Raw genomic sequence first — 27,048 nt, 5'->3', positions numbered from 1 at the left:
GGAACAAATATCTGGTGTGGATGTGGCCAGGGACAGCTTTGTATGGGAGCTACATGTGTCTGCTATCGAATAAAAAGGTGAGAGAAACCTCAAAAAATAATGATACTGTTAACAATGTTTTCCCTTTGGAAGGGAAAGGGGCTTTCTCCCTGCCCAGTGCCCTCCCTCCAAATCTCCTTCCCTCCCTCCCCCCTCCAAATCTCCTTCCCTCCCTCCCCCTTCTTCCTTACTTTCCCCAAGTCAGTTTCACCTATCTTAAGCATGACTGCACAAGAGTAAATCTCACTGAACTCAATAAACATGTAAATGATCAAGCCTACCTTCCCCTCCTCCTCTATCCTATTCCCTTCTTCCTGCTCCTCCCCTCCCCCTTCCTTACCTTCTCCCCCCTTCCTTACCTTCTCCCCCCTCCCCTTCCAATCCCCTCCCCCTCCTCCCTCCCTCTCCTTCCTCTCTCTCCTCCCCTCTTCTCTCCCTTCCTCCCTTCCTCATGGTCAATTTCACCTATCCTAAGCATGATTGCATGGAAGTAAATGCCATTGAACTCAATAAGCATGCAAATGATCAGACCTGCCTTCCCCTCCCTCTCTCCTTTTCCCTCCCCACCCCTCTCTCCTTCCCTCTCCCCTCCTTCCCCTCCCCTCCCCTCCTTCCTCTCTTCCCCCACTTCCTTCTTCCTCTTCCCCTGCCCACTCATCACCTACCTCCCCCTTCTCCTCCTCCACCATGGTCAGTTTCACCTATCCTAACCATGATTGCTGGGAGTAAATGCCACTGAAAAAAAGTATGCAAATGATCAAACCTGCCCTCCTCCTCCCCTCCCCCCTGCTCCCATCCTCCCTCCTCCCCTCTGCCCTTCCTCCTCCCCTCTGCCCTTCCTCCTCCCCTCCGCCCTTCCTCCTCCCCTCCGCCCTTCCTCCTCCCCTCCCTCCTCCTCCCACCATTGTCAGTTTCACCTATTCTAAGCATGATTGCTTAGTAAATCCCATTGAAAATAAGCATGCAAATGATCAATCCATTCTCAGCAAACTTGCACAGGATCCCATTTCTTATCTCCCAGATTAAAAAGCAGACAAATTCACTAATGGGGGGGGAAAAAACCTTGCGGTTTAAGAATATTTCTATCAAACTTTAAAAAGCAGGGAAATTGGGCAGGTATAGTGTCTCAGTTTGCACAAGATAAAACAGTGGGAGGTGAAATATATCTAGCAAATTTATAGGTGTGCTCTATGGTTTTAATTGACCATGCCCACCCTTCCTTAAGTGGTTTAAGCATAGCAGGCTGAACCTGATCAATAGTAAAGGCTTTATTACAATGTCTGCATCAATGAATGAAGGCTTTTGATTGAAGAAGGACTCTAAATATTATTTGGTTATTCAAATATTGACAAATTCCATCTATATGGTAAGATGTTGCCCTAATTTTTCACTGTCACATGTTCTTATGATTGCTCAGCTGTGTAACCAAGTGTCTTAATGCAGAGGTTCGTAAACTTTTTTCCCCGTGTACCACCTGAAAATTTACTGAGGGTCTTGGCAGACCATCTAATGATTTTTCTGCCTGATGTAGTGATTGTAATGTGCTATTTGATTTTTAACTGTATTTTTGCAGACACACCAAGGACCACCTGAATGAAGCTCATGGACCATTGTTTGGGATCCCCTGTAGTAAAGCACTCAACAGTGTCTATTTATTTCAACACAGGGGACCAAATTGAGAACACAAAATTATATATTTTTTTAACTGAAGTCATAGTCAGTGCAGTCCAGAAAGTTAGCTTATAAATATTTAAAATGAATAAATAAAATGGCTAGAGCATTTGATTTGGATGTGGACTACACAAGTTCCGGCCACTTCATACATTATGTGGCAGCAATCTGGTGCTAGCCATTAAGGGCACAATCCAACTCACCTTTGTGCTGGGCTGGGGAGAGTTGGATGCCACGGACTCCTGGCTGTTTTGACAGGCTCCTGGTTCCGCTGGCAGCAGCCCTCCACTACAACTCAACCACAGCACTGCCAGGAGCCTGCCAATGCTGCCGGGTGTCCACTTGGGATGGCCAGCCCAGCAGATGGAGAGCTGGCGGAAGCCCTGAAAATGGGGGGTTCTGGGGACATGGCGGGGGCGGAACCATGGGGATGGACTTTTGCGAGATCATCCTCATGTTTGGAGCCCTTCCCCGGGTCCTGATCTGCCCAGAAACTCCACTAGCCAAAAGGCCTGTGCAGTAAAAACATTCCCCTGGTGGCCTACAGGAAGTGCTTACTCCCCAGGAGGCCTGTTCTTGGGAGCCAGCGCTTCTTGGCCAGCTCATGCACGTAGCTCCTAACAGAGCTGGCATTCAGCTGAGGTGGTGGCTCCCAAGCAGATCCTGCGGGCTTTCCGCCAGCTCCTCCTTTGCTGGCCCCCCTTTTCCGGCTCACCCCATCATTTGGATTGCTTTGTTAGTGTACCCTTATTGGACAGGTTCAGCTAATCCTAGACACCTGAATGCTTCTTGCAAGGATACCTGAATGCTTGTTGTGATTTCCAACTGTGTCTTCCTGCCTGTGAAATGGATGTCCAGTCACACAATGGGACTTTCTCTCCTGCCCCCAGCAGCCCCAAAATCTGTTCTGGAGGATTGGGGCACCTTCTGGGCCAGATTGGGGTCTGAGGATTAGAGAGGAAGGGGAAATCCTGTTGCACAGACTTGATTTTGCTCACCTGACACTGGACATCACTCTATGTTTTTAAATATACAATCAGACCTTTTACAAGTTTGCCTTAAAAAGTAAAATGTAGTAAGAAACAATGAAGTAAGGGAGCTTAATTTGTTCCTTGCTGCTGGATTGTGGGCATTAGTATTGTTCATCTTTTGGGTTCCTTTATTTTTATCTTATTTTATTTTTAAAGAACCAGAGTATCAAAAAATAGGAACATTTAAGAGCCACATGAACAAGACTTTCTCAATTTCTCTTGGTAGAAACAGCTTCAGGAAGCAATTTAGAATGTAATTAATTAATTAATTATGTAATAGGCTCTAGTATTTGGAAAGTTTTCTATAGAAATTCATGGTTTTCTTCTTTTTTTCTGAATAGCATGAAAAATGAGTATGAGTCAGATATTATTTATGAAGCATCTTGGTAGTGCTAAACAAAACTGTGCACATTTTAATTTTTTTTAAAAAAACCCTTCAGGTAATTAAACAAAATGCAAATGAAAGCCCTGGCACCTCAGCTACTCACCACTGTGGATTCGCAGGTGTTCCTTCAGATGGTGCTTGTATTTGAAGGCCTTCCCACACTCTGTGCACTTGAACTTACGATTGCCTGCTCCTTGGGTCAGCATTTGGTGCTGGGAGAGTAAAGACACCAGCATGAATTTTATGCAGATATGTATTTATATATCCATATGTGTATAAGCATTAATGAGTTGTGTGTATACGTGTGTGTACCAGCATGAATTTTACATGCATATATATATATACTGTATATATAACCATATATATATATATGTGTGTATGTATATATGGAGGGAGAGAGGGGGGAAGATGAAGGGGAGAGAGATTTTCTTAAAAAAGAAGAATTAAAGCAGTTTTGTATTTATCTGTTATGTTGAAAGATCTGCGTGTACATTTATTCGCCTCATCAGTGCTGCCATAAAAATCAAAATGTTGGCAGTAAACCTGAAGCAAATCTGAATTCCAGCATTTGCTTTGGAATTATTTCTCAAGCCTTTCATTGGCAGTACAATATATTAAGGCATGTAGTGCTGGGAGGAATGGATTTGTTAATTTTTAAAAGAAATTGAGGTTTGTAATATTCTCAGCCTATTGTAACTATGTATTGTCAATTCACAACATGCAGTTTTTTAAAAAAAACTATTAGCTATTCCTCTGAATCCTTTAGCGTGATTATAAGCTAGTTTTGTTTTATCAAATGCAAGAGGCGGTCACTCCTGGAAAAAGTCATGATCAGAGAATTAAACAGTCTTTCTGTTTCTTTCTTTTTCTCCTTCAGAGCAATGCTAAGGAGCAGGGGCAAAACAAGAGAAAAAGTTGGCAGAAAGGGCAAGTTAAAAAGCAGCATAAAGATAGAATCAAACACAGCTGACCTTTCTGAACAAGTAAGAAAAGTGCTGTGACTTTGGATTCTGATTTTAAAAAGAAAAAGAAAAGCTGCAGTCATCTAGTCTGGATGTTCAAGGTAGGAGGTCAGCCTTTTTTTTCTTTTTTTTTCTCCCAAGCAGCAATGACACAAAAGCCTATTGCAGAAAAGACAGCACAGAAACGGTATGACAACTGCTAGGGTGTGCTGAATCTTCCCACATTCCTAGTGAGACAGATGGTGTTACATGGGACACAGGGAGGGTTGTTCAAACAGCAGCAACCTTCAAAGATCAAGCAGAGCCCAGCCCGCCGAGCGCCATTGAGGGACCAGTGCTCATATGTTGCTGAGTTGCATAAACAAACAGCAACAGCTGCTTTGTCTCCCCCCACAGCCCTCAGAGGACTGCTATAAACTTTAGTTGTGCCACTGTTAATATGATACAATCATTTTAATTTACTAATTGTAAATGCCATGAGCAAATGAGGGGACTTTTCAACACCAAAGCTACCATTCATAATGCGCCAACACAATCACACTCTTGCATGTGAAATTTAAGGCAGTTATGTTGGAAATATCCAGCTATTTCCCCCCTAGTGTTTTGATAGCAAGAAGCAATAGGGAAGGGAAAGGGAAAGCCACACTGTCTCCCATTTTCTCAGGAAGTGGGGAAAGTTACAGATTAATAACTTACTTTCCTCTTTAAAATGAAATGTTATGATAAACCTTGTCAGAATTATATTGTATCGATTACAGAGATCAAGTGAGAGATAGTGAGCTAATTACTAAATTACTTGATTAGAAGGTGGGCTTGATGCATATTTATCTAATTAAACACATCTGCCAAGCTTGCCATGATAAATTTAAATTATTATTTTTCATTCTTTAGGATAAAAACTATTGATATAATTCTTATGTAATTGGACAGAATGTAGTTTAAGATCTACTATTTCTATTTCTATTGTAACATGTCATTATAGAAGTTTGAAGAAGCAATTCTTAAAAGACCACAAAAGTATAGAGCTTTCTAATTCAGCCCTTTTGAATAATTCATTTATGAATGTAATGAAGCATAATCATATGTTCAAAACAGACATATTCACTTTGATTAAATCTAATGCATAACTGATCTAGGAATCATTTTGATTTATAGCAGATTTGCTGCTGGGATGTATAAATGTCAGGAGTGGTGGATTCCTAATGTGATCACATGTTTTAAAACAGTCATAAAGCATGTAGCATATATGCAATTGGATTAACTCAAAATATAAACCTATTTGTATAAACTGGAGAGCTCAATAAAAAGCAATGAATGACATAAAAGATCAGCAGATTCTTGAGATGTCTTTGAGATTCTATGCAGAAAAAAATGCAGAGCAAAACTAGGTGAAAAATGGAATTAAAATTGTTGAGATGTTTAATAATGTATAATTAAAATACCACAATTTCATTCACATTTTGAGGAACATAAAAAAATGAAACTAAAGTCAAGTTAAAGTGCAAATAAAATTTCTAAATTAGAAATTAACACACTCATTCGATCGTGAACATAAGACTATTAAATCATATTAGAAGAGACCATCAAAAAATCATTTAGACCTCAATTAAAGCTATTACCATTAAAAGATCTGCATCTTCAAAATGCCATGAAAAATTAATAATGATTGCCAATCAAAGCAATATCATTTCTCTAAGGGGTTATTATAGAAAGAAATCACTTAAAACAAGCCCCCCCACCTGATCTGTCCCCGGCTTGTGCGTCACCATATGCCGTTCGAGCTGGGTGCGGTAGGCAAATGTATAGTTACAGAGAGGGCAAGGAAAGTTCTCTTCGTTCTTCTCATGGCGGTACTTGATGTGCTCCTTCAGTGATGTCAAGCGCTTGTAGCCCCGGTCACAGTAGGGGCAGGTCAGCAGTTGGGCAAAAGCATCTGGAGTTCCAGGTGGCAGGTCTGTAGCCAAGAGACATGAGAAAAAGAAGCAGGCCAAAAGGTCAGTAAATCAATGGCAGTTAATGGGCTTACTGCCCGGGATGGATTGACAAGAATCACTGCAACCTGCCTACACTGGAGTGCCATGATTTCTACCTAACTTGCATACTACATCAATCACTTCTTACGTGTTCAGTGCAAACCTGTATGAATAATTTGAAAATTAATTCAAAACACTGCTCTAGCTTATTGCAAGACTGCAAAAGTGGGGTTCTTTTGCTATGATTTATTTATGTTTGTACTTAATTACCAGTCTGTTGTCTCCATCATCTAGTCCATCTTCATGAGTGCTTTATCAATTACTTATTAAAGACTTAACAGAATCAGTAATCCTTAAATAGTCCTGTAAAAATTCAATCATTGCAAAACTAAAATTAGAGTAAGAGCACTACTCCCTTAATTGTCCCTGCTATTTATTTCACCTACAGAACAGTCTCAATTTGCTGACTAAAAAAGCAGTCACAATATGCTGAAATTACAGTCCCAATCTTTGCTCATGAAATTCCATGCTTCTGCAGCTGTTCTTCAATTTTAAGGTAAACACCCAGGCATGTAGTGCATTTATAATTGCAACAGCTGCAAGAGGTCAGAAGAGTGGCTAAAAATGAATTCCATCCTCACCATTTTCTTCTTGCCCATTGGCCTCTGGAGTGCCAAGACGAGACAGTTCCTCGGGGGCTTCTGGGTAAATAATGGCTGTATCGGTGCGTTGTAGATACTCTGCTATACTGACTGAGTGTCCATCTCCTTCCTCCAGTTTCCTCTTAGCAAAATATTCCTCAAAGTCTGACGTGCAATTTGCATTCTTAACTAAAATTTTAAAAAGACAGGAAAAAGAAATAAAATAAATGGGCATATACCTTTTGAGCCCAATCCTGTGGCTGCCCATACTTACACCAAGCTTATTTCTCTTGCTAATAAAATCACTTAGTGGTTCTAAAGAGAATACATTTGGCAAAGTCACTAATGACACCATTCACTAATGAAAGATGGCAGAGGCCAATGCATGCATCCTTCTTTCATCATAAAAAAGAAAAAAAGTACAATCTTGTGTGCTATCTATGCAGAATCTTTAAAAAATGACGTTAGACTTGTATTTTGGAATTCCACTGTAATTTAATGATACTTTACAAAAGTGAGTACTAACATATATTGCAGCCAGTGAGAATAATTCTGTTCTCTGTCCTTAGGTACTCTGAGGAAGAGCTTGGAAAAGTTACTTTTTTTAACTACAACTCCCATTAGCCCAATCCAGTGGCCATGCTGGCTGGGGCTGATGGGAGTTGTAGTTCAAAAAAGTAACTTTTCCAAGCTCTGCTCTGAGGCCACAGTCTGATACTGTTACCTCAACCACATGACAGGTAGACCAAGGAGTTAGTCTGGTTTTGGATCTCCTCAAACCCTATGGGTTATATTTGGGGTTTATAATTCCTTATCATATATCTTTGACAGGAGATTAACATAGGTCACCTGCCCAATCTTATGTCCTTTGGTACTCTGAGACCACAGTCTGATACTGTAACTGACACCATTTCACTGACACTAAAATGGAGAACCAGCACCTTATGTTGGTGTAGAATACAGAGTATGGGGAGAAGGGAGACCATAAGAATAATATGGGAAAGATAAACAAACGTGCAAATGGGCTTATGAGCAACTCTGATCAGGGAACTAGAATTCTGGGCTGTTTAGGATTCTAGTCCCAAGGTGATTTCTCTGAAAGACATATCATTCTTGTTGAAGCAATGCTTAATTTGTCACAGACCACCCCCACCCCCTCAAAAGGGAACATATGTTACTCAAATAATGTGATGTTGGAACAATTTTACAAACAGAAACACATATTTCTGGAGCACAGCTATGTGAGATAGGCTCTGAAAACTATTTTTACAATCTGCACTGAAGTTTCCTTTTTTTCTTATTAAAACATAAAACTTATGTTTTTTTATTGCCCATGACAAGTAATGTCCTCTAAACCACAAAACATTATCTTGCTAAAATTAATCATTTCCCTTCCCTGCTTTCTGAACATAAGATACAGGAAAATATTGTGGAAAAGTATTAATCCAACTGTATAGAAGACCTGGCATTCCATCCATTGCTCATTTATGTGTGTTTAAGCCCATCAATGTCAAAGGGACTTGAGCGTGTAAATCATAGCTAAAAACAGCCTTTTAAATTTTATTTTCAATTATATTTTAGAAAGCACCTCTTCGGATATATAAAGACTAAGACTTTTAGTGGGCACTCACTTTTTACTGTCCATACAAATTAAGGCTTTGCTACAGTTATTTGGTTATGTCAGGTTACAAACTCAGTGCCAAGATGATTAAAATATTTTCTCGCATAAAGCAACCAAAAGAGAGATCAAGTTGATTCTGCTCCCTCTTACAATAGCATAAATCAGCAGTATCTACCCTAAAATCAATGGGGTTGGATTGATAATTATAGACTGACAGAAACACTAGATTTACATCATTGTAACTTAGACTGTGGGAGGAAACTAACACACAGGGTTACTGAAATATTTAGCATCTTTGCCTCAAGGCAGCAGATAAAGGAGAAAATCCATTATGGTGCCATAGGTGGTCAATGGTGTTGGATAAAATCAACTCACACCTCTGCTGAGTAATAATTTTTTTTACAGTATTTTATGTATAAAATAGGTTACGGAAAATCATTTTAAAACAAAATCTGAAGGAAATATCTAATTCTGCAAGAGAGGAAAAATGGTCCAGTAAAATGTATAGCTTGAAACTACTGAATCCCAGGAGATGCCTTAATATCATTTACAGAAGGAAGCAATTCTGGCAATAGCCTCATGGATGTTGTTAATAAAAATGTTTCAGTTCCTGTCAATATGCAGCATCTTTCTTCAATGCACAACCTGCTGAGCTCAAATTAAACACACACACACATATACACTACCTCAGAAATAGGTCATGATTAAGATGATAGGCCAAAATAAGGACTGGCACAAGAAAGGTGTTTGGCAATAGCACTGAAAACAGAGGGGGGGGGCTTTCTAAACAGCTGTGAAATGCCTCATGAAGCTAAATGACAAACTTCAGAATTCTATGGGGAAAAAACATTATTGGCTGAGATATTATTTGTAGGAGGTGGTATGCCCTGACCAGCTAGCTACCAATACATTTACACTAGCTCTTTTATGACACTTCTCATTGGGTCACTACCATATTCCCCAGCAGTGAGGGTAAGAAAATTATCTTTAAAAAGCACACATTTATCTCTTAACTATGTCAGCTACTGGCCAGAATTCAAATATCCTTATACCTAGTACTGTATATGCAAAGACACTTTAGATTTGTGTATCAGTAGTGCAGTTAGGTAATGCTAGACTCTGAACTTAGATGTACCTCCCTTCCCTGGTAGTACTCCAGCCCTACTGTATTTGGTGGCCCTCTTGCTCTGTCTTCCCATTCTAGACTTCTGCCCCAAAGTCCTGTCCTGATTGCACCACTACATTTCTGAAACAGCAGCCCCTCCTCCTGATGCAGGACAATCCCCTTTTGAAATAGAAGGAAGTTTTAAAAACAGCTTTCAATAGTTCAAAGGGGCTTACAAAACAAGAATGTAGTGGATCTCCATGAGAAGATCTCCCACGCAGGGCTCCAGCCAGCCTAGAACAGGAGCCGTAAGTTCTGTTCAGGCCTTCCATGGGAGGGGGAGGGAAAAATGAAACTGTTTACGTTCGTATGTGTGCGCGCAAGCCCTTGGTTGCTTTCTTAGAAGTAATGAATGTACTTTATAGAAATTTCCATGCAAGCAAAATCGGTCCTGGACTTCTCCAAAATGGGATTGGCCCCTTGCCAGATGTAGGAAGGCTACAAATAGGATAACAGTTTATAAAGTTTGCTCTGAATTTTGCAGAAACCACTTTACTAACACCAGCAAATCAATAACACCATACTAATGTTTTCATTAGAAGGACTTCTTAACAGCATTTCCTCCTCCATTCTGCTCTCTTCTATCTGCTGGATTTTTATTTATTTATTTGCGCCTATCTGCATATGTTCCCATGCCTACCCAGCTACCACTGTCTCCTTTAATTCACTGAGTATGGCTGAAAGTAGCTCTTGGATCCCAACCATATTCAGGTAGCCATCAACCAAATTGAGAGTGATTGTAGAATAGTGAATGAATGACAGAGACCATTCAGCATGTTGAAATCTGCAAATCCGTGAATACCAGGTTCTTATATGGCCAAACACTGATATATTCAGTGCTAGTAATATATTTTAATAAAAATAAACTCAGGTGTACTTGAGAGAGTCAAATACTATGAAAGCCCTTCTACTGTGCTGGGTCTCTGTCATTAGTTATTTCTTAATGTATACCTTCTCCTAACTTGTGCTCCTACTAGGAGGAAGGGCTGGATATAAATCTAATAATAAATAAAAATAAAATAATAAACTTTTCAAAACACATTTTTCTTCAGGAACCAACATTATGATTAGATAGGAGGGGATCCTGTAAAAATATACAATTTGGATTGAATATGGGTTGTGAAATACTGAGTTGGATATTGACACAAGTATGGAAGAAACGTCTTGGAAGAAATTCCTATAGATTATAATTGGGGGGTAGCAGGGAGTGGTAGCAGCAAGGCACAAAATGTTGTGAAACATGGGGCCACAAATTCTGAACAGAACTAGACTGTGGTGGGTGTCCTTGTCAGCAGCCCATCTCTGGGTCAATGGCCATATTCTACAACTACTAAACAGACTGTAGGAACAAGCATTGCAGTCTTATAGCCCAGCATAATTGTTTAGGATCGGGGTGCCAGAAGATTTTGCAATATTAAAAAGAAGTTTGAATGAAGCATTATTTGAAAGTAGTGCTTCTGTCAGCCCTATTACATCAAACATACCATTATCCCTTTGGTGTGAACATTCCCTTCCCTTTCTATGGATACTACCTAAAGATCATTCCTCCTTTCCTCATACTTAGTATACTAGATCTACAGGCAGATGTTCAGTTTCTTTGAGCTGACCTACAAACAATTCTGAATGCTAGTTTTGTACAGGAAGCTGTAATTGTCTCCTTTAATAGTAAATGTCTCTGAAGTTCTAAAACTTGTGCATTATTCAGTTTCTATATATATTAAAGGAATTCAGGAGCTAAGGCAAATGTTTATGTCTAAGTTATAAACCTTTAAAACAGTGGGATTTACTGAGGAGCTGACAGATCCTTAACTGAAACAAAGTTAGTATGGTGATCATACATTAAAGATTAATATAAATATCAAATGTCATCTGAATGCAGATCAGGTGCTTCAAAATTTCTCTTGTATTACTAAGAAGAATTTTGCCAGTAATTGATGGGCATTGCAAACAAAAAATGCGATTGCAAATCCATTTTATTTATTTATTTAAAACTATATATCCCACTTTTTCTCCAAAGATATGTTGTTGCTTTAAATAAAAAATAAAAAAATAAAGATGGTGACATATAAAGGGATGTAAACCCCCAATACCGAACAATTCCTAAAGCAAATATCACAGAAGAACAGTATTAACATAGCAAAACTAAGGAAAAAATTAACCAATAAAGGAATATAATTCATAAAACAGCAATCATAAAGAGAACAGCATCAACATGAAACAAGAAGATACTTGGCCAAGTGCACTCTTAGACCCATGTTTTAGACTGCCTAAAAGCACAAAATATCAGGGTCTTATGAACACATAATGAGAAGACACGATTCACTAGAAAAGACAATAATGCTGGGGGGAAAAGAAGGGAGTAGAAAAAGAGGAAGGCCAAACAAGAGATTGATTGATTCCATAAAGGAAGCCACAGACCTGAACTTACAAGATCTAAACGGAGGGGTTCATGACAGATGCTATTGGAGGTCGCTGATTCATAGGATCGCCGAAGGCATATAACAACAAACAAAATGGATTTCACGCAGTAGAGCATTCCAGAAGGTGAGTGCCACCACAGAAAAGGCTCTGCTTCTTGTAGCTATCTATCATGTCTCAAGCAGCCAAGGAATTCGGAGCAATATATGCTCAGTCTTTAAGATACTCAGGTCTCAAGCCATTTAAAAATTAAAAGCAGTACTTTGAACTGAGCCCAAACACAAACTAGCAACCAGTGTGGCTCAAACAAATATAAAATAGTAATATATTCTGACTGCTTTCTTCCATACAGCACCCTGGAAGCAGTATTTTGCACCATCTGAAGTTTCCGGATGGTTTTCAAGGACACCCTCAGGTAGAGCATTTTATAATCTAATCTGGAGATGACTAGGCCATGAATGACGGTGGCAAGGGCCGATTTCTTCAGGAAAGGTCATGGTTGGTGAACCAGCCAAAGCAAGTACAAACATTTGGGATCATCCCCTGTCCCACACACAGACACAAAAAAAATCTTTCAAGGGACAGAGAACTTCTCCTTATACACCCTTTGCAGGATTTCTATGTATGTACTGTAGCCTCACTCATTGGTTCCTTCTGAATTTAAACTGCAAACAGAAATCACACTCCCATCTGTGAGTCAAACTTTTTAGGAAGATGTAAGTGACCTCACTAAAGAAGTCTTGTTTTAATTAAGGACTGGGCCAGGGAGTCCTTAAAAACTGAGGTAACAACATCATAGGAACATAAACCACACTAAGGAAAGGAGATATTTAAAGGAGACACTCAAGAGCATAGGAGGCCAGTTATTTCTTATGCGAACTCTTGCTGTAAGATTGAGATAGCTGGCAACAAAGCTAATAAAACCACAGCCTTCATTAAGCAGGAAGTGGCAGGCCCTCATTGGTACATACAGATTAGAGTCTCAAAACGATCAGTCCTTCCAACTTGCCAACTTTTACTTCTGTTTTCCTCCTCAGAGAACTCTTTTCCTACTTTTTAAAAACAAAAGAAAAGAAAAATATAGCCTCAGCAAAGTATATTTGTTTGCTGCTATTACTGGGGATGTAGGGGAAAGCACATTTTGTTTACCTACAGGGAATTTGGTTATCCATTTCCTAAAAATGCCTAGTAGAATAAAAAGTCTCAAAATCATGCTGGGTCAAAGTGGTGCCAATTTTACCTGTGTGAAAGTACATGAAATTAATGACTCAGATTTGGTCTAATCAGCCATGATTATGAAACAATCACCACCATTTTGAGGTTGTATGTGAAACATTATTGTAGTGTCAGTATAGTTTTCAAATGAACAGATTCTCACATTGCAGATACCACTCTCATACTGGTACCATTGCTGGTATTAATACTCTCATGACTATCCTGATGAGATGGGACTACAACTGGAATCAGGTAGAAACCTTTTAGTTTCCAGTAGCCTGAGATACAAAATGCTGAAATCTGCTCTCTCTGCTGGATGTGTACTGGTATGCAAAGTGAAAAAGTCTCAGTCAACAATGTAGCCTAATTTACTAGGTCAGCAATAATGTATATAGTTAGATATTTTAAGTCCCATATAAATGAATGGAACTAGGACTACATTCACATCATACATGTTTTCCACTATTATTCCACTTTAAACAGTCATGGCTTCCCCCAGAGAATCCTGGGAAGTGTAGTTTGTGAAGAGTGCCGAGTTGTTAGGATGCCCCTTTTCCCCTCATACAGCCACAGTTCCCATGACTGACTGTTAAACCTCTGTGGCAATCTGTGAGGGGAGTAGAGGTCTCTTAACAGCTCTTAGCACCCTTCCTGAACTACACTTTCCAGGATCCTTTGGGACAGGCCATGACTGTTTAAAGTGGAATTATACATGTATGGTGTGAATATGGCTTTAAAAGTGACAGCTTTGAGGCCGGGGGAAGGGCTGCTGCCTAGAAATACATTTCTGAAATTTTCAATACATTTCTGAAATTTTTAGAAGCTTGGATATGATTTAGACAGTTGATGATGCTAGTGATGGGTGGTATTGGGATGGAGATCATCTATGTGTTTAAAGCACTGAAACATGGCCATGACACCATGCAGAAGTGTTTCCAGCAGTATCCCCATCAGGATTGCAGGTGTCCGGGGTCGTGGGGCGTTGCAGACCTGTAAATGTTTAGGGAGCAGGGTCCTAGCCAGGTCCGTATGTATGAGCCAATCAGCATGAAAAGGGAGTGTGTGAGTCACTAAGAAGAGTTCTTGTCCTTTCATGCTGAATGGAGCCAATCAGAGTGAAAGGGGATGAGTCAGCCACTGAGAAGACTTTTCTCAGTAGCTACACACAGCCTTTCATACTGATTGGCTTATAAGGATGAGTGTGGACTCACAAGATGATAGGGAGAGCAAGGGAGATGAGAGAAAGTGAAAAGGGGTATGTGGCTGTGACAGGGTGTGAGGTGACTATCATAAAGGGACCCTGCAGTTCTGAATTTGCCAGTACACCACTGATCCCCTTACAGGGCAATAACGGCATCCTTGTAGAGAATAAATGGCAGGAATGTCAATACCTTTGTGGCTTGCGCTTGCCTTAGTGGTCCTTCGCCTTTCGTTGTACTGTCATGTGGACCTTTTGCAGGCGGTGCTTTGCCCGGGAATAAGAACGGTTTGAGAGCTGCCTTGGTGCGCAGGGAGTACGGGACTGTGGTTGTCGTGTAGACCTGAATTGGATGAGTGGATGCTGGTATGACTGTATGTTGTGAGTGTGTGTGTATTTTTATTTTATTTTTATTTTATTTTACTATGTGCCTGGGCGGGAGGATAGGGTATTGGGAGGGGGGACCAGAGGGGGCCCCTGTTAGCGTAGTGACGGGTAATGGGAGGTATGGCGTTGTGAGGAGGACATGCCAGTTGAGGGGAACTCGACCCAGACAATTGGTGGCTGTACCGTGTTCCGGTCCTCCCCACATCCACAGGATTGCTGGTAGTTCTATCAGCCAACTCTCGGATCTCCAGTTGCTGCTTCTTAATGCCAGATTGGTAAATAATAAAGTTTCCCTCATCCATGATTTAATTGTGGATGAGGCAGCCGATCTGGCGTTTATTACCGAGACCTGGGTGAGCGATCTGGGAGGCATCAATCTCTCCCAGCTGTGCCCACCTGGGTACTCGGTTCAGCATCTGGGTAGATCCGAGGGTCGGGGAGGGGGAATCGCTGTGGTCTATAGAAGTTCCATCCCTCTTGTTAGGCACCCTATCCAGGTAGCTAATGGTCTGGAGTGTCTTCATATTACGTTGGGCCAGCGAGACAGACTGGGAATACTGTTGGTGTACCGTCCACCCTGCTGCCCAACAGCCTTCCTAACTAAGCTGACGGAAGTGGTCTCGAGTCTGGTGTTGCGATCCCCCAAATTTTTGGTATTGGGGGATCTCAACATTCATGCCGAGACCACTTTGTCTGGGGCGGCTCAGGACTTCATGGCCTCCATGACAGCCATGGGGCTGTCTCAATTTATTACTGGCCCTACGCATATTTCGGGACACACTCTAGACTTAATTTTTGCTACTGGAACAGGGGATGGTGATCTGGGAGTAAGGGATTTTACATCTATTCCTCTGTCATGGTCAGATCATCGCCTAGTGAGGTGTAGGCTCACAATGTTTTCTCCCCTCTGCAAGGGTGGAGGACCAATTAAGATGGTCCGTCCCCGGAGACTAATGAATCCTGAAGGCTTTCAGAAGGCTCTGGGGAGTTTTCCGGCTGATAAAACTGACGCTCCTGTCGAAACCCTGGTCAATCTGTGGAATACGGAAATGACCCGGGCAGTTGACACAATCGCCCTGGTGCACCCTCTCCTCTGCAGAGCTCAAGTAGCTCCGTGGTTCACCCCGGAGCTAAAAGTGATGAAGCAAGAAAGGAGAAGGCTTGAGTGCAAATGGAGACGAACTCCCGACGGCTGTGGTCTTGCACTTGTGAAGGTCTCTACCAAGCTCTATGTGAAGGCGGTGAGGGCAGCGAAGAAGCAGTACTTTGCTGCCTCCATTCAGTCATCTTCTAACCGCCCAGCGGAACTTTATAAAGTTGTTCGGGGACTTTTACACTCTGGGCCTCAGAACGCAATAATACCATCAATAGCCCGCTGTAATGAGTTTGCGAGACACTTCCAAGATAAGATCACGAACATCCGCCGGGACCTTGACTCCAATATTGTAGCAGTTGAGCCTAATGAGGTGTCCGGAGCACAGTCTTGTCCTGTTTTATTGGATGAGTTTCAGTTGGTACAGCTCGAGGATGTGGACAAGGTGCTTGGACAGGTGCGGGCGACCACTTCTGCTCTGGATCCTTGCCCCTCATGGCTAATAAAAGCTAGCAGGAACGGAACAGCCGGATGGGCCAAGGAGGTGATCAATGCCTCCCTACGAGAGGGAGTGGTACCACCCTGCCTGAAACAGGCGGTGGTGAGACCGCTCCTAAAGAAACCCTCCTTGGACCCTGAAAATTTTGACAACTATAGACCGGTAGCAAATGTTCCGTTCTTGGGCAAGGTCTTAGAGCGTGTGGTCGCTCACCAGCTCCAGGCTCTCTTGGACGAAACTGATTATCTGGATCCATGTCAATCGGGCTTTCGGCCGGGGTTTGGTACAGAAACAGCCTTGGTCGCCCTGTATGATGACCTCTGTCGGGAGAAAGACAGAGAGAGTGTAACTCTGTTGGTTCTCCTTGATCTCTCAGCGGTTTTTGATACCATCGACCATGGTATCTTTCTGGGACGTCTTGCGGACTTAGGAGTTGGAGGCACTGCTTGGCAGTGGCTGTGCTTCTACCTCGAGAATCGTCTCCAGAAGTTGGTGCTTGGGGAGCATTACTCGAGCCCCTGGATACTCCAATATGGGGTCCCACAGGGTTCAGTTCTGTCCCCCATGCTCTTTAATATCTATATGAAGCCGCTGGGTGAGGTCATTAGGAGATTTGGAGTGCGTTTCCAGCAATATGCTGATGATACGCAGCTCTACTTCTCCTTTTCATCTTCCTCAGCTGAGGCTGTTAATGTACTAAACCGCTGCCTGGCCGCGATAATGGACTGGATGAGAGCTAACAAACTGAGACTCAATCCTGACAAGACTGAGATGCTGTTGGTGGGGGGGCTCTCTGCCCAGATGGATGATGTCCGACCTGCCCTAGATGGGGTTACACTCCCCCTAAACGAGCAGGTCCGTAGTTTAGGGGTCTTATTAGATCCGCTCCTGTCACTGGAGGCTCAAGTAGCCTCGGTGGCACGGAATGCGTTCTACCAGCTTCGGCTGGTAGCCCAACTACGACCCTATCTGGAGAGGGAGAACCTCGCCACAGTTATCCATGCTCTGGTAACCTCTAGATTGGACTACTGTAATGCACTCTACGTAGGGTTACCTCTGAAGACGGTTCGGAAACTTCAGCTGGTGCAGAATGCTGCGGCCAGAGTCCTTACTGGGACTAAAAAATTTGATCATATAACACCTGTTCTGGCCCAGCTGCACTGGCTACCAATATGTTTCCGGGCCAGATTCAAAGTGTTGGTTCTTACCTATAAAGCCCTTAACGGCATCGGACCGCAATACCTGGCGGAACGCCTCTCCCGCTATGTACCTACCCGGTCGCTGTGCTCGACGTCGAAGGCCCTTCTCCGTGTCCCAACGCATAAGGAGGCACGGAGAACGACAACTAGAGCTAGGGCCTTCTCGGTGGTGGCCCCCGAACTATGGAACGCCCTCCCTGACGAGATACGCCTGGCGCCTTCTTTGTTATCTTTTCGGCGCCAGGTAAAGACCTACCTCTTTGCCCAGGCATTTTAAAAAAATTTAAAAAAAATTAAAATTGAATTTAAATTTGGAAATTTTAATTGTTTTATTGTGTACTGTATTGTATTTACATCCGCATGTATTTTAATCTGTTTTATAATGCTGTTCACCGCCCTGGGAGCTTATTGCTATAGGGCGGTCTAAAAATGTAATAAAATAAATAAATAAATAAAAGGCATGGTTGAGTATTTTTAATTTTTTTTACCATGATCCTTCATATAAATATCCAGCTTTACTTCTAAATGTAAACCTTCTTTGATAAAATTGCTAACACTACATTACAACCTATGCTTTCTCTTTTTTAAGAAACAAAAATCTTCGTAAAATAAAATACTTTTTCAATATAGTTGTTTTTAAATTCTGCTTTGTAACACATAACTAATGAAAATGTGACCTCATTTTACTTTATGGATTACTCGCCAATGCATAAGGCTAATAGTAAGAAACACAGACCACCACTACCAATATGGAATTTATTTTTCCCCATAAGAATTAGGCAGGTCAGTTTGTTGTGATGTCTAATAAGAAAATGTGGATGTGTCCTGGCATTAGAAGTGTGAGAGTAAATTCTTGTAACATTTGGGTGCCCTTTATCAACATTTCTAGTGGGCACTAACTAAGAATTAAATATAATAATGCAACATGAAAACAGCTTATTTGGGATGGAAACTATGGTAAAGAGGATGTGGAGTAACTGTTTTGTCTCATTGCTTCTATTTTCATCAAGTGCTCTGCCTTTCCTCACTGATCAGGCATCATTGCAACATCCTTATACCTCAGTATCAGGAATCAGAATCAGGTTCTTAACACTAGGACCATGCTCAAAACTTTGCCAAATACAGGTGTCCCTCACAATGAGGAATGGTTGAGACACAGGCCTACAACCTGTAGGCTATATGCATGGAAACCAATCCCAATAATCAAACGGTTGGTCACTGAACACACTAAGACTGCTACAACTGCTACTAAAATAGATAAAACAAATCATATTCTGGAGTTTTCGACAAAGCAATAAAGAGACAGCTTGGAAGCAATGCCTCTTTTGTATCAGTTTCTTTTCATTTATACACAAGGACAGATTTCTGAGAAGGTGAGTGAAGAGAGAATTGAGGAAAGGGAAAAAAGCTTAGCAAGAAATGAAAATTAGCTAACTTATATACATATTGAGCATATGTTTGTGAGTATACATTTTTTTTCTTTCATACCGCACAGCTTCAGGAGTCTGAAGTACACATCAAACAAAACCTGTTGCTTTGATGTTGATAAAAAGTGCACTCTTTATCATTATAAAAATATTTGTACAGACTCTGTGACAAGAAAGATAGCTGCAGCTATATTAAACTCCAGCATGATCACCTGTATTAGGAAAACATCTCTTTATAGTGCTGGAATCTATTAGGTCCCAAGGATGCTGTCACAATAAACGAGGGAGAGACCGATGAAGGCAGAAAAAAATATATTTTTCAAAAACACAAACGAAACAATCCTAGCCACATTGATCTCTGTGGAAATGTTCCCAGGAACAGTGGGATCAAGGTTGGGCCAATGGTTTGTATTAAAGTGAAGCAATCAGGGAAATGCATGGGTTATTAGGCATATGTCAAACTTTCAGCTAGAAAACTGAACCAGTATACCTGGCTTATTCTTCCTATCTGCAAAATAAACAAAATAATCCAAGGCAAGAGAAAAGAAAAGAAATTTACAAAGGTCTTCCCTTACCTGTTCCATTGTTTCCAGTGGTCTGAATTGCAGCTTCAGGCCCCATAGTGTCATACTCTTCCTTCATTTCTTCTGTAATACAAGAATGCACATTTTCAGTTGACTGAATAGCCCTGCTAAAACAGCAAACAAATGGTAGTAATGAGAATAATTCTTTCAACAAAACCACAGAACAGGTCACTTGTAAATCTATGTACCATGACTTTGTTCAGGCAGTTTCATGAATTTTATTGTGTTATCTGAATTCCAAGCGCCAGTTTGCACAATATGAGTTTCTTCCAAGTGAGTAGTCCCAGTTGTTACTGTGTATGTATATGTGTGGACAAACGCAAGCATGAACTGGATGATTAGAGATGTGGCAGCACTTCCTATTGTCTTAGTTTGACAAAAAGGTATCACAAGAAGTGTTGCTACCACTACAGTAGGGCCCCGCTTTACAGCGCTTCACTTTACAGCGCTTCACTAATACAGCGGTCTCAATTAGACGCAATTAGACTAAAGCCCCACTCATACGGCGCTTGTTCCACTTCTACGGCCGTTTTCAGGCATCACGCGCCATTCTATTCAATGAGTTCTGCTTTACAGCAGCTTTCACTTTACAGCAGGGGTCTGGAACTTAACCCACCGTATGAGTGGGGCCCTACTGTATTCAGTTTCTTGGCAATCATATGCCAAAGGAAAGACAATAGTCATAGCTAAGTCCTAGAGCAGCTGCTCTGGAGGCAGAAGGTCCCAAATTCAATCCCCAGCAACTCCAGGTAAGGCTGGGGAAAGCTCGTGTCTGAAATCCTGAAGAACTGCTGCCAGGCAGAGTAAAGACAGTACTGAGCTAGATGGTCTGACTTGGAATATAAGGCAGCTTCCTATGAGAGACATGGCCCCAAGTTAATTACTTCACATGTTAAAATTGACAAGAAACAACAGAGACTTTTGACACCAATTAAGGGTTTTTGTGCTGGTCCCTGCGGCAATGGGCAAATATTCTTTTCTACCCAAATTGTTCATATAAAGGAAGCAGAGGTACATTATCTGAAATGACAACAAATACATATGAGATAACTCTTAATGGCAGTTTGTACAGCCAGTGTGTTGATGTGGCTAGAGTATAACCGGAGGCACCTGTGCTCAAATTCCTTCTCAGCCATGAAGCTGACTTGATGGCTTTGGTCAGCCACCAGCCTAATCTACCTCACAGATGTTATACCTGAGGAGAAGGAAGAAGATGACATATGTGTTGCTCTGAGCTCCTTGGAAGGGTAAGATAAAAATATACTTTAAAAAATTTTTATTCAATAATTAAAAAAAATATTTGCAGCTTCTTTTGCACTAGGATGTTCTAAACTTGGGATAATTCATCTTCTTGATTAACTTCCATCACTCTCAGTAATCCCAATAAGCCACAGAGTGTGTAAACTACATGCGCCTGATAGCACCTGAACCTTAGTTACTGTGTTTTTCATGAACTTCAGGTACTTTTCTCAGTCCTACAAATTACTGCAACTGATGGTTGCATTGATCATACAAAGGAGTTATTCTCATGGATGAAAAAAGTAGCAGTGAAAATTACAATATTAACAATATTAATATTACAATATTAAATGGTTCTTGGACCAATGATTTCACAATTTTGTCAATTAACAAGAAAGAAACTGTCATTTGACTACTGTCTTCCACAACTTTACTTTTGGAGAAAATACAAAATGCAGAAATGCATTAAGCTTTATAATGAGAGGGTAACTACAACGTTAGCATTAAGAGAGACCCTCGTTAACTTGTCTGACATGGTAAAATCCGCACCAACATATTTATTTGTCTGTAATACCAAGATAACACTGTGGCACTATGCCCACTTAGCTGTATTTTCCAAGTTAATTGATGTAGTAGCAGAGCAGGTCTTCAGGTTAGGTTGTCAGCTGTGTCTAGTATGTCTTCAGGTTGTGGGGAAATTCTAGGGATAGTATTATCCTAAAATAATTCCCACCACCAACTCATTGCAAAACAGAATGTATAAAACTGACTCTCCCAGTACGTCTTGACCCAATTACCTTCCAAGTCTGAATTCTGCATCCATATATCTGTTGGTAAGGAGCATAGCAATATGGGCCTATTGTGTGATATGTGAACAGGACCAGTTATATATGTCAATGAATGTTATCTAGAAAATTATTTCAAGAAATATGACAAATATCCAAATATTCTGCAAACAAAAGGAACCTATAAATAGGTAAATCTAGAAACAGACTTGTTAGGTAGTCTAGGGATAATGATTAAATTCTTGGTACATAGAACTTAAAATACTGGTTGTTGGGGGTACCAATTTGTTTATAATAATGATTTTTATGAGGATAGAAAATGGTACAACATTAATCTATTTCTGTAACAACTGTTGAAGAGGAGTGTAAATTTCATTCTGAAATTCTTGTAGTTTCTTGAAGTGTTCTATTTTTTTAGTAATTAGCTGGTAGAATCACAGGATATAATTGTGTCATTCTACTCAAAACGAAAGATGAACTGATGTATTTCGAAGCCTTATAACCAGAATACAAGATGGAGCTATAAATACACATTTTATTATTTTTTAGCTTAAAATAAAAGATTCTAAGTTAAAATATACCTGCAAAAACTGCTAATTTCTTCAGCCTGTATTGTTTACAGAGATTTGGCACTTTGCCTTCTCCATGGAACATTTTAATAGAATATCTTGATTCCAGAAACCTTTAGGAAAATCCATATATGTTGATAAAAGTTGTCAGCTGTGATACACAGTATTTCTTCTGTCAGCTTACCAGAAAGCTGAATCAAGGTACAGCACTTGTGAGAGGTTTAGTGCTGGATATAAATATACTGTAGCTTGTGTGGATTTTTTTTTCCTTCCTTGATCAGCTCATGTGATTTCTGGTAGAGTCACAAGTTTGTTTCCATCTGAAGGCACATCTACCCAGTCACCAAGGGGAAAAAAGCTAACAGTATTTTCTTCTTCTTCTTCTTCTTCTTTTTGCATAATAGTGGTGATGCTGTGTTTCCTTCCTAATTGTAATGCTGTGATGCTGTGTTTCGGCTGCGTTTCCTTCCTCACTGTAATTTTCTGCTGTTATACAGAAAAGTTACATTATGACCTAGCTGCTTCCCAAAATCTAATAAATACTCAAAACACAGAGAATGGTGCTTCTTGCTTTTCAGCAGGTCACAAAAGTACATAATGAAATTTGGGAGGGGTTTTTTCTTCTAAATGAATTCTTGCTGATCATCATCAAATTCTTTATCAGTCAAAACCCTGAATTTCTATGTGCTTTTATCTAGGTACGGTTTCTTTTTTTCTTTTTTTTACAATAATTTTTATTCAAATTTTCATAAAACATACAAAACAAAATCATAAAACATTCAAAGACAAAAAACAAAACAAAACAAAAATGATCGGTACGGTTTCTGTAGAAAGCAATTTTTACTTTACATCCCTTCAAATCTCAGAGAAACTCTTCCTTAACAGTATTGTGCATCCTCTCTTCAAAGCAAAATATTTTTCAAAGTTCAAATATAAATATGTGAGTTTATTTCTGATTTCACCAATAGTCATGTAATACAGGAAACCTCGCAAACAACTCTAATATAAAATCAGCAGCAATGAGACCAGAATCCCACATGCTGGTTCAGATCTATCAAATAAATCTATGAGTATGAGGGTTTATATTTATTTCATTTGAACTGACAGTAACAAAGGTTTGGGCAGATTTAGCTTTTGCATAGCACCTAAATTTTGCAGCCTGCATCTGACTAAGAGCAATGTGCCCGTCTAAGAACCCCAGAGTATATTTATTTTGAAAACACTTGTAAAAGTTTGCATTTTCCAGCCACCCCTGGGATAAAGGTTTGTAAAAATAAAGAGCACTTTCTTCCTTGAGATGAAGAATCCTTGAATAAGCAAAAAGAGGCCAAGATGCAGGTGATTTATTTAAGTCTGTGTCAGTGATAATGATGTCATGGTTTCCAGCACACTGTGTCCACCCCATTGTGGGACGAAAGAATGTCAAGGACAATTCTAAACACAAAACTTTGATTGTGCTGAAACCGGAAAGGCACAGTTAGAACTCCACTGCGCTCTTCAGTTCAAAACCTGCATCCTGCAGGCAAACTACAGAAAGCATGGGAGAAAGAGCGAGGGAGAGGGGGCTTATCTCAGAGTAAAGCTATGTGCTGAGGTACTGCAGTAGACAGTCAGGCACCAGGGATAAAACACAACTGAATAAGGCAGCCCCCAAATTAGAGTTATTGTCTATATTGTGCGTTTTGAACAATAAATAAGAAAAATATTTTATCACAAGAAAAAGTGTGTTATCTAAGAGTCAGGATAAACAATGAGTTGCTTTTTAAGACCAATCTCTTTTCATTAGACATCAAGGCACCACATCAGGGCACTTTTAGAACAATAAAAAAGACACAATAAATCATTACCAATCATTAGAACTAGACAGGTAATAGCAGAGTAACTTTCTTGGCCTATGTAATGAGGATAGCTAAATAGGATTAGGGATTTACAATTTATTTAATTATTAGAATGCTGTCTTATTTACAATAAAGGTAAGGAGCAAAAGGCAGCCTGTTCGTTTGTTCTGCAGGCTCCACTAATTCCAGGTGATCAAAGTCTGCAAGGCATTCCTATCACTTATTACAAATAGCATTCAGTACAAGAAGCAACTTTAATTATAAAATACTGAATTAAGATTCCACAGTTCCCATCCTTTCTTCGTACTATTTATCCTAATTTTTAAGAATTTTTTAGGAGTTTGGAACTATACATTTGTTATGTCATTATTAATTCCTTTTAAGGGTGAAAATCCTGGTAATTGGTCTTTACCCTTGATTTCCAGATATTAAAATTTAAAGCATCAGAACATTCATTCTTATAGTCCTGCATATCTAGTTCATTAACAAATATGAATAGCTAACACCAGCTCATTTAAATACTATGTTTTACATGAGTTCTCGCTACACTCTGTTTCTGTCACACTGCTCCCAAGAATCATTGGCTCTTATTATACATGTAAATGGCTATCATAAAAATAAAAATTTCATTTAAGATTGTTAATGACTTCTGCAGCAGTCAGACTTCCTTTAATGATCATCCTCTGCCCCTAATTAAACGTATTTATCTTTCAAGCATCTTTGGCTGAGTACTCCCTCATAGTTGAAAATCTAAAAAACCTTAAGTCTTAATGGATATAGCGATAAATGTTTATGTGTTGAATTGTAAGGATTCTAGAAAGCCTAACCAAAAACAAAATTGGAAGCTGCAAGACTAAAAAAAGAAGTTATTCTTTGTGAGGAGAGGGAAAAAAGAAAGATACCAAAGCACACTCAAAGTAGAGCAACATGCAGGTTTTAAGTGTACAGAGATAACACTATACCCCTAGCAAATTCCAAGCCCAAAGCCTTTTACAACATTTAAGTACAAAATATTTTATATTTCCCCAATCCTTTTTCCCCAAATGCAAATCACCAAGCATTGTCGCTATGCATTTGAACTGGCCTTGTTCATGAGCACCACTGAAATTAATGGAGCTTGCTTGGCACTACTGCCTAGAAGAATGCCTTCTTTATGAAGTCTCATTACCACTGGTGGTGTATACATGGCATTAATATCTGCAAAGAAAGAGTATTCTTGTCCATTAGTGGTAGTGGTTAACTATCAGTGGCAATCATATTACTATAGGGCAATTGTGACTTCACTGATGGACACCTCTGGAAATGTATAAATGACCAATGATGAAATCAAGGTTGCCGATAATATAGTGACCACCTTTTTGGCAAGTGGCATGCAGAGTTTCAAGTATGAGATGGTGCCACTCTAGTAGCGGCCCATGTGGTCAGGCTGCCCTCCTGACACTGGCATTGCTATAACTTATGTGGATTGGGCTGGGGTGAAGCAGGGCAGCAGTGAGGTTGGAACTGTGCAGGAGCCTGAGCCCTGATGGGAGTGCCAGAGAGGTTCCATCAGTGACCTGATCTCATACCTATCCTGTCCCATCCAGGCAAAGTGCAGCAAAACTAGTGGCAGGAGGGCAGCTCCACCCTTCCACACAAGCAACTCTTGTATCATTCAGTACCTATACAGCCCCTTATGGTAGGATTTCGCTCATTTTACTGAGTGAGTGCTAAAGTGGTAGGCATGACTGCAGCACTGATTCCATGGCATAATTAACCCCGCAGATCCTCCTGCTTCTCTCCAGGTGGTGCACCATAAATGACAGGTTCCTTTGTTTCTTTTGGCATGTGTGTCACCGTATAACCTGCTATGCCCTGGTATTAGTGCTATTTGATGACACAAGAGAGGCCACGTTTTCAGACACACAACTGTGCAAAAGACTCCAGTCATCTCCTCAGGTACTAACTGGTATAAATGTCTTGCATCTCAAACTTAACAAAGTTCTCAAGAAGATGCTGAGGAAACTCATTTCTTGAGATGCAAATTTTAGATAAGGGGTTTTCATCCAGAATGTGAGCCACCAAGTTTCACTTAATGTTATTTCCTGTATTTTTACTACACTTGGCTTAAGCCCATTCTTATTTCCCAGGAGAATCCTGCCAAATACTGGCAATCATTATCACATACTTAACTGTTAAATAATAAAAGAACTACCTGACCAGGTAGAAGTGTGAAATCTTATTTGCACTTAACAAAAGGAAATGATTAGATGGTTGAATGACAATGCAAGGTGTCAGACAGACTCTGAAACTATATTAAACTGATAAACAGCTCTACCGTTCTAAGCAGTGGTACAGCTCTGAATTTCTAAGTTCTTGTGTTATACTGTAGTCTATATGTGACATTTCTCTGTCTCTGTGTGTAACATAAAATATATATACTTCTTATAATGCCTACAGCCTCTGTGTATTTGATGGGCAATATTAAAGCAAAAAACAAAAACCTGACATATGATGCACACAAATGTAGATGGAGTTGTTTCCAAACAGAAATTTAATCCCTGCATAAAATACAAGGGCAGTAATGTGACCGAACAAGTATCTCCTCATAATCTGTCATCAGCACTTGTATCTCACTTCTGCCACACAAACACAGCTATGGGCATGGAAGGAAATGTATTCTGCTTATCTGCTTTGTGAACAACTAACTATTTTAGTCATAGCTTGAAGAGGCAGGTAGTACTGAAACTCCAGCCTTACCCGAACCATCCACAGAGGCTTGCAAGATCTCATTATGGTGCCAGGGGTGATCAACTCCACTTTCCCTCATCTCATCTTCCTCCTCCTCTCTTGGCATCAGTACTTGGCTCACATGTGGGGAAGACTCATGGTTGGGCACACTTGCAGGGCTAGGTTCCTGGTCCAGTACATTAATGATCCCATCGTCTTCAGCAATATGCAGCTTGTCTTCTTCATCTGTTTCCGAACCTGTTTCCACTACATTCTCATAGTTCAATACTGGGGAAAGAGCAGAATTGCATAAAATCACTTTCTATTTCTACTTATTTTTTAAAACATAATTCAGACATTCTTCATTAAATTGCATAATGTGATATGCAAAATATGACCA

At 40.3% G+C, this 27,048-nt stretch overlaps 1 protein-coding gene across 6 annotated transcripts in view; it reads right to left on the bottom strand.

Moving 5' to 3' along the window:
- The window catches only part of ZEB2 (zinc finger E-box binding homeobox 2), a 214,018-nt gene that overhangs the window by 55,439 nt on the left and 131,531 nt on the right, over positions 1-27,048 (bottom strand). For all 6 annotated transcript variants that reach the window (XM_061608854.1, XM_061608856.1, XM_061608851.1 and 3 more), the window contains 5 exons: positions 26,679-26,936; positions 19,500-19,571; positions 6,703-6,891; positions 5,828-6,042; positions 3,230-3,338 (listed from right to left, as the gene is read on the bottom strand). In XM_061608854.1, the coding sequence (XP_061464838.1) occupies positions 3,230-3,338; positions 5,828-6,042; positions 6,703-6,891; positions 19,500-19,571; positions 26,679-26,936 (843 nt within the window). The remainder of the gene's footprint in view (positions 1-3,229; positions 3,339-5,827; positions 6,043-6,702; positions 6,892-19,499; positions 19,572-26,678; positions 26,937-27,048) is intronic.

This window comes from Rhineura floridana, chromosome 2, assembly GCF_030035675.1.
Source record: "Rhineura floridana isolate rRhiFlo1 chromosome 2, rRhiFlo1.hap2, whole genome shotgun sequence".
Classification (NCBI taxonomy): domain Eukaryota; kingdom Metazoa; phylum Chordata; class Lepidosauria; order Squamata; family Rhineuridae; genus Rhineura; species Rhineura floridana.
The sequence above is the reverse complement of the archived record's forward strand: the minus strand, read 5'-3'. Positions and strand labels throughout refer to the sequence as shown.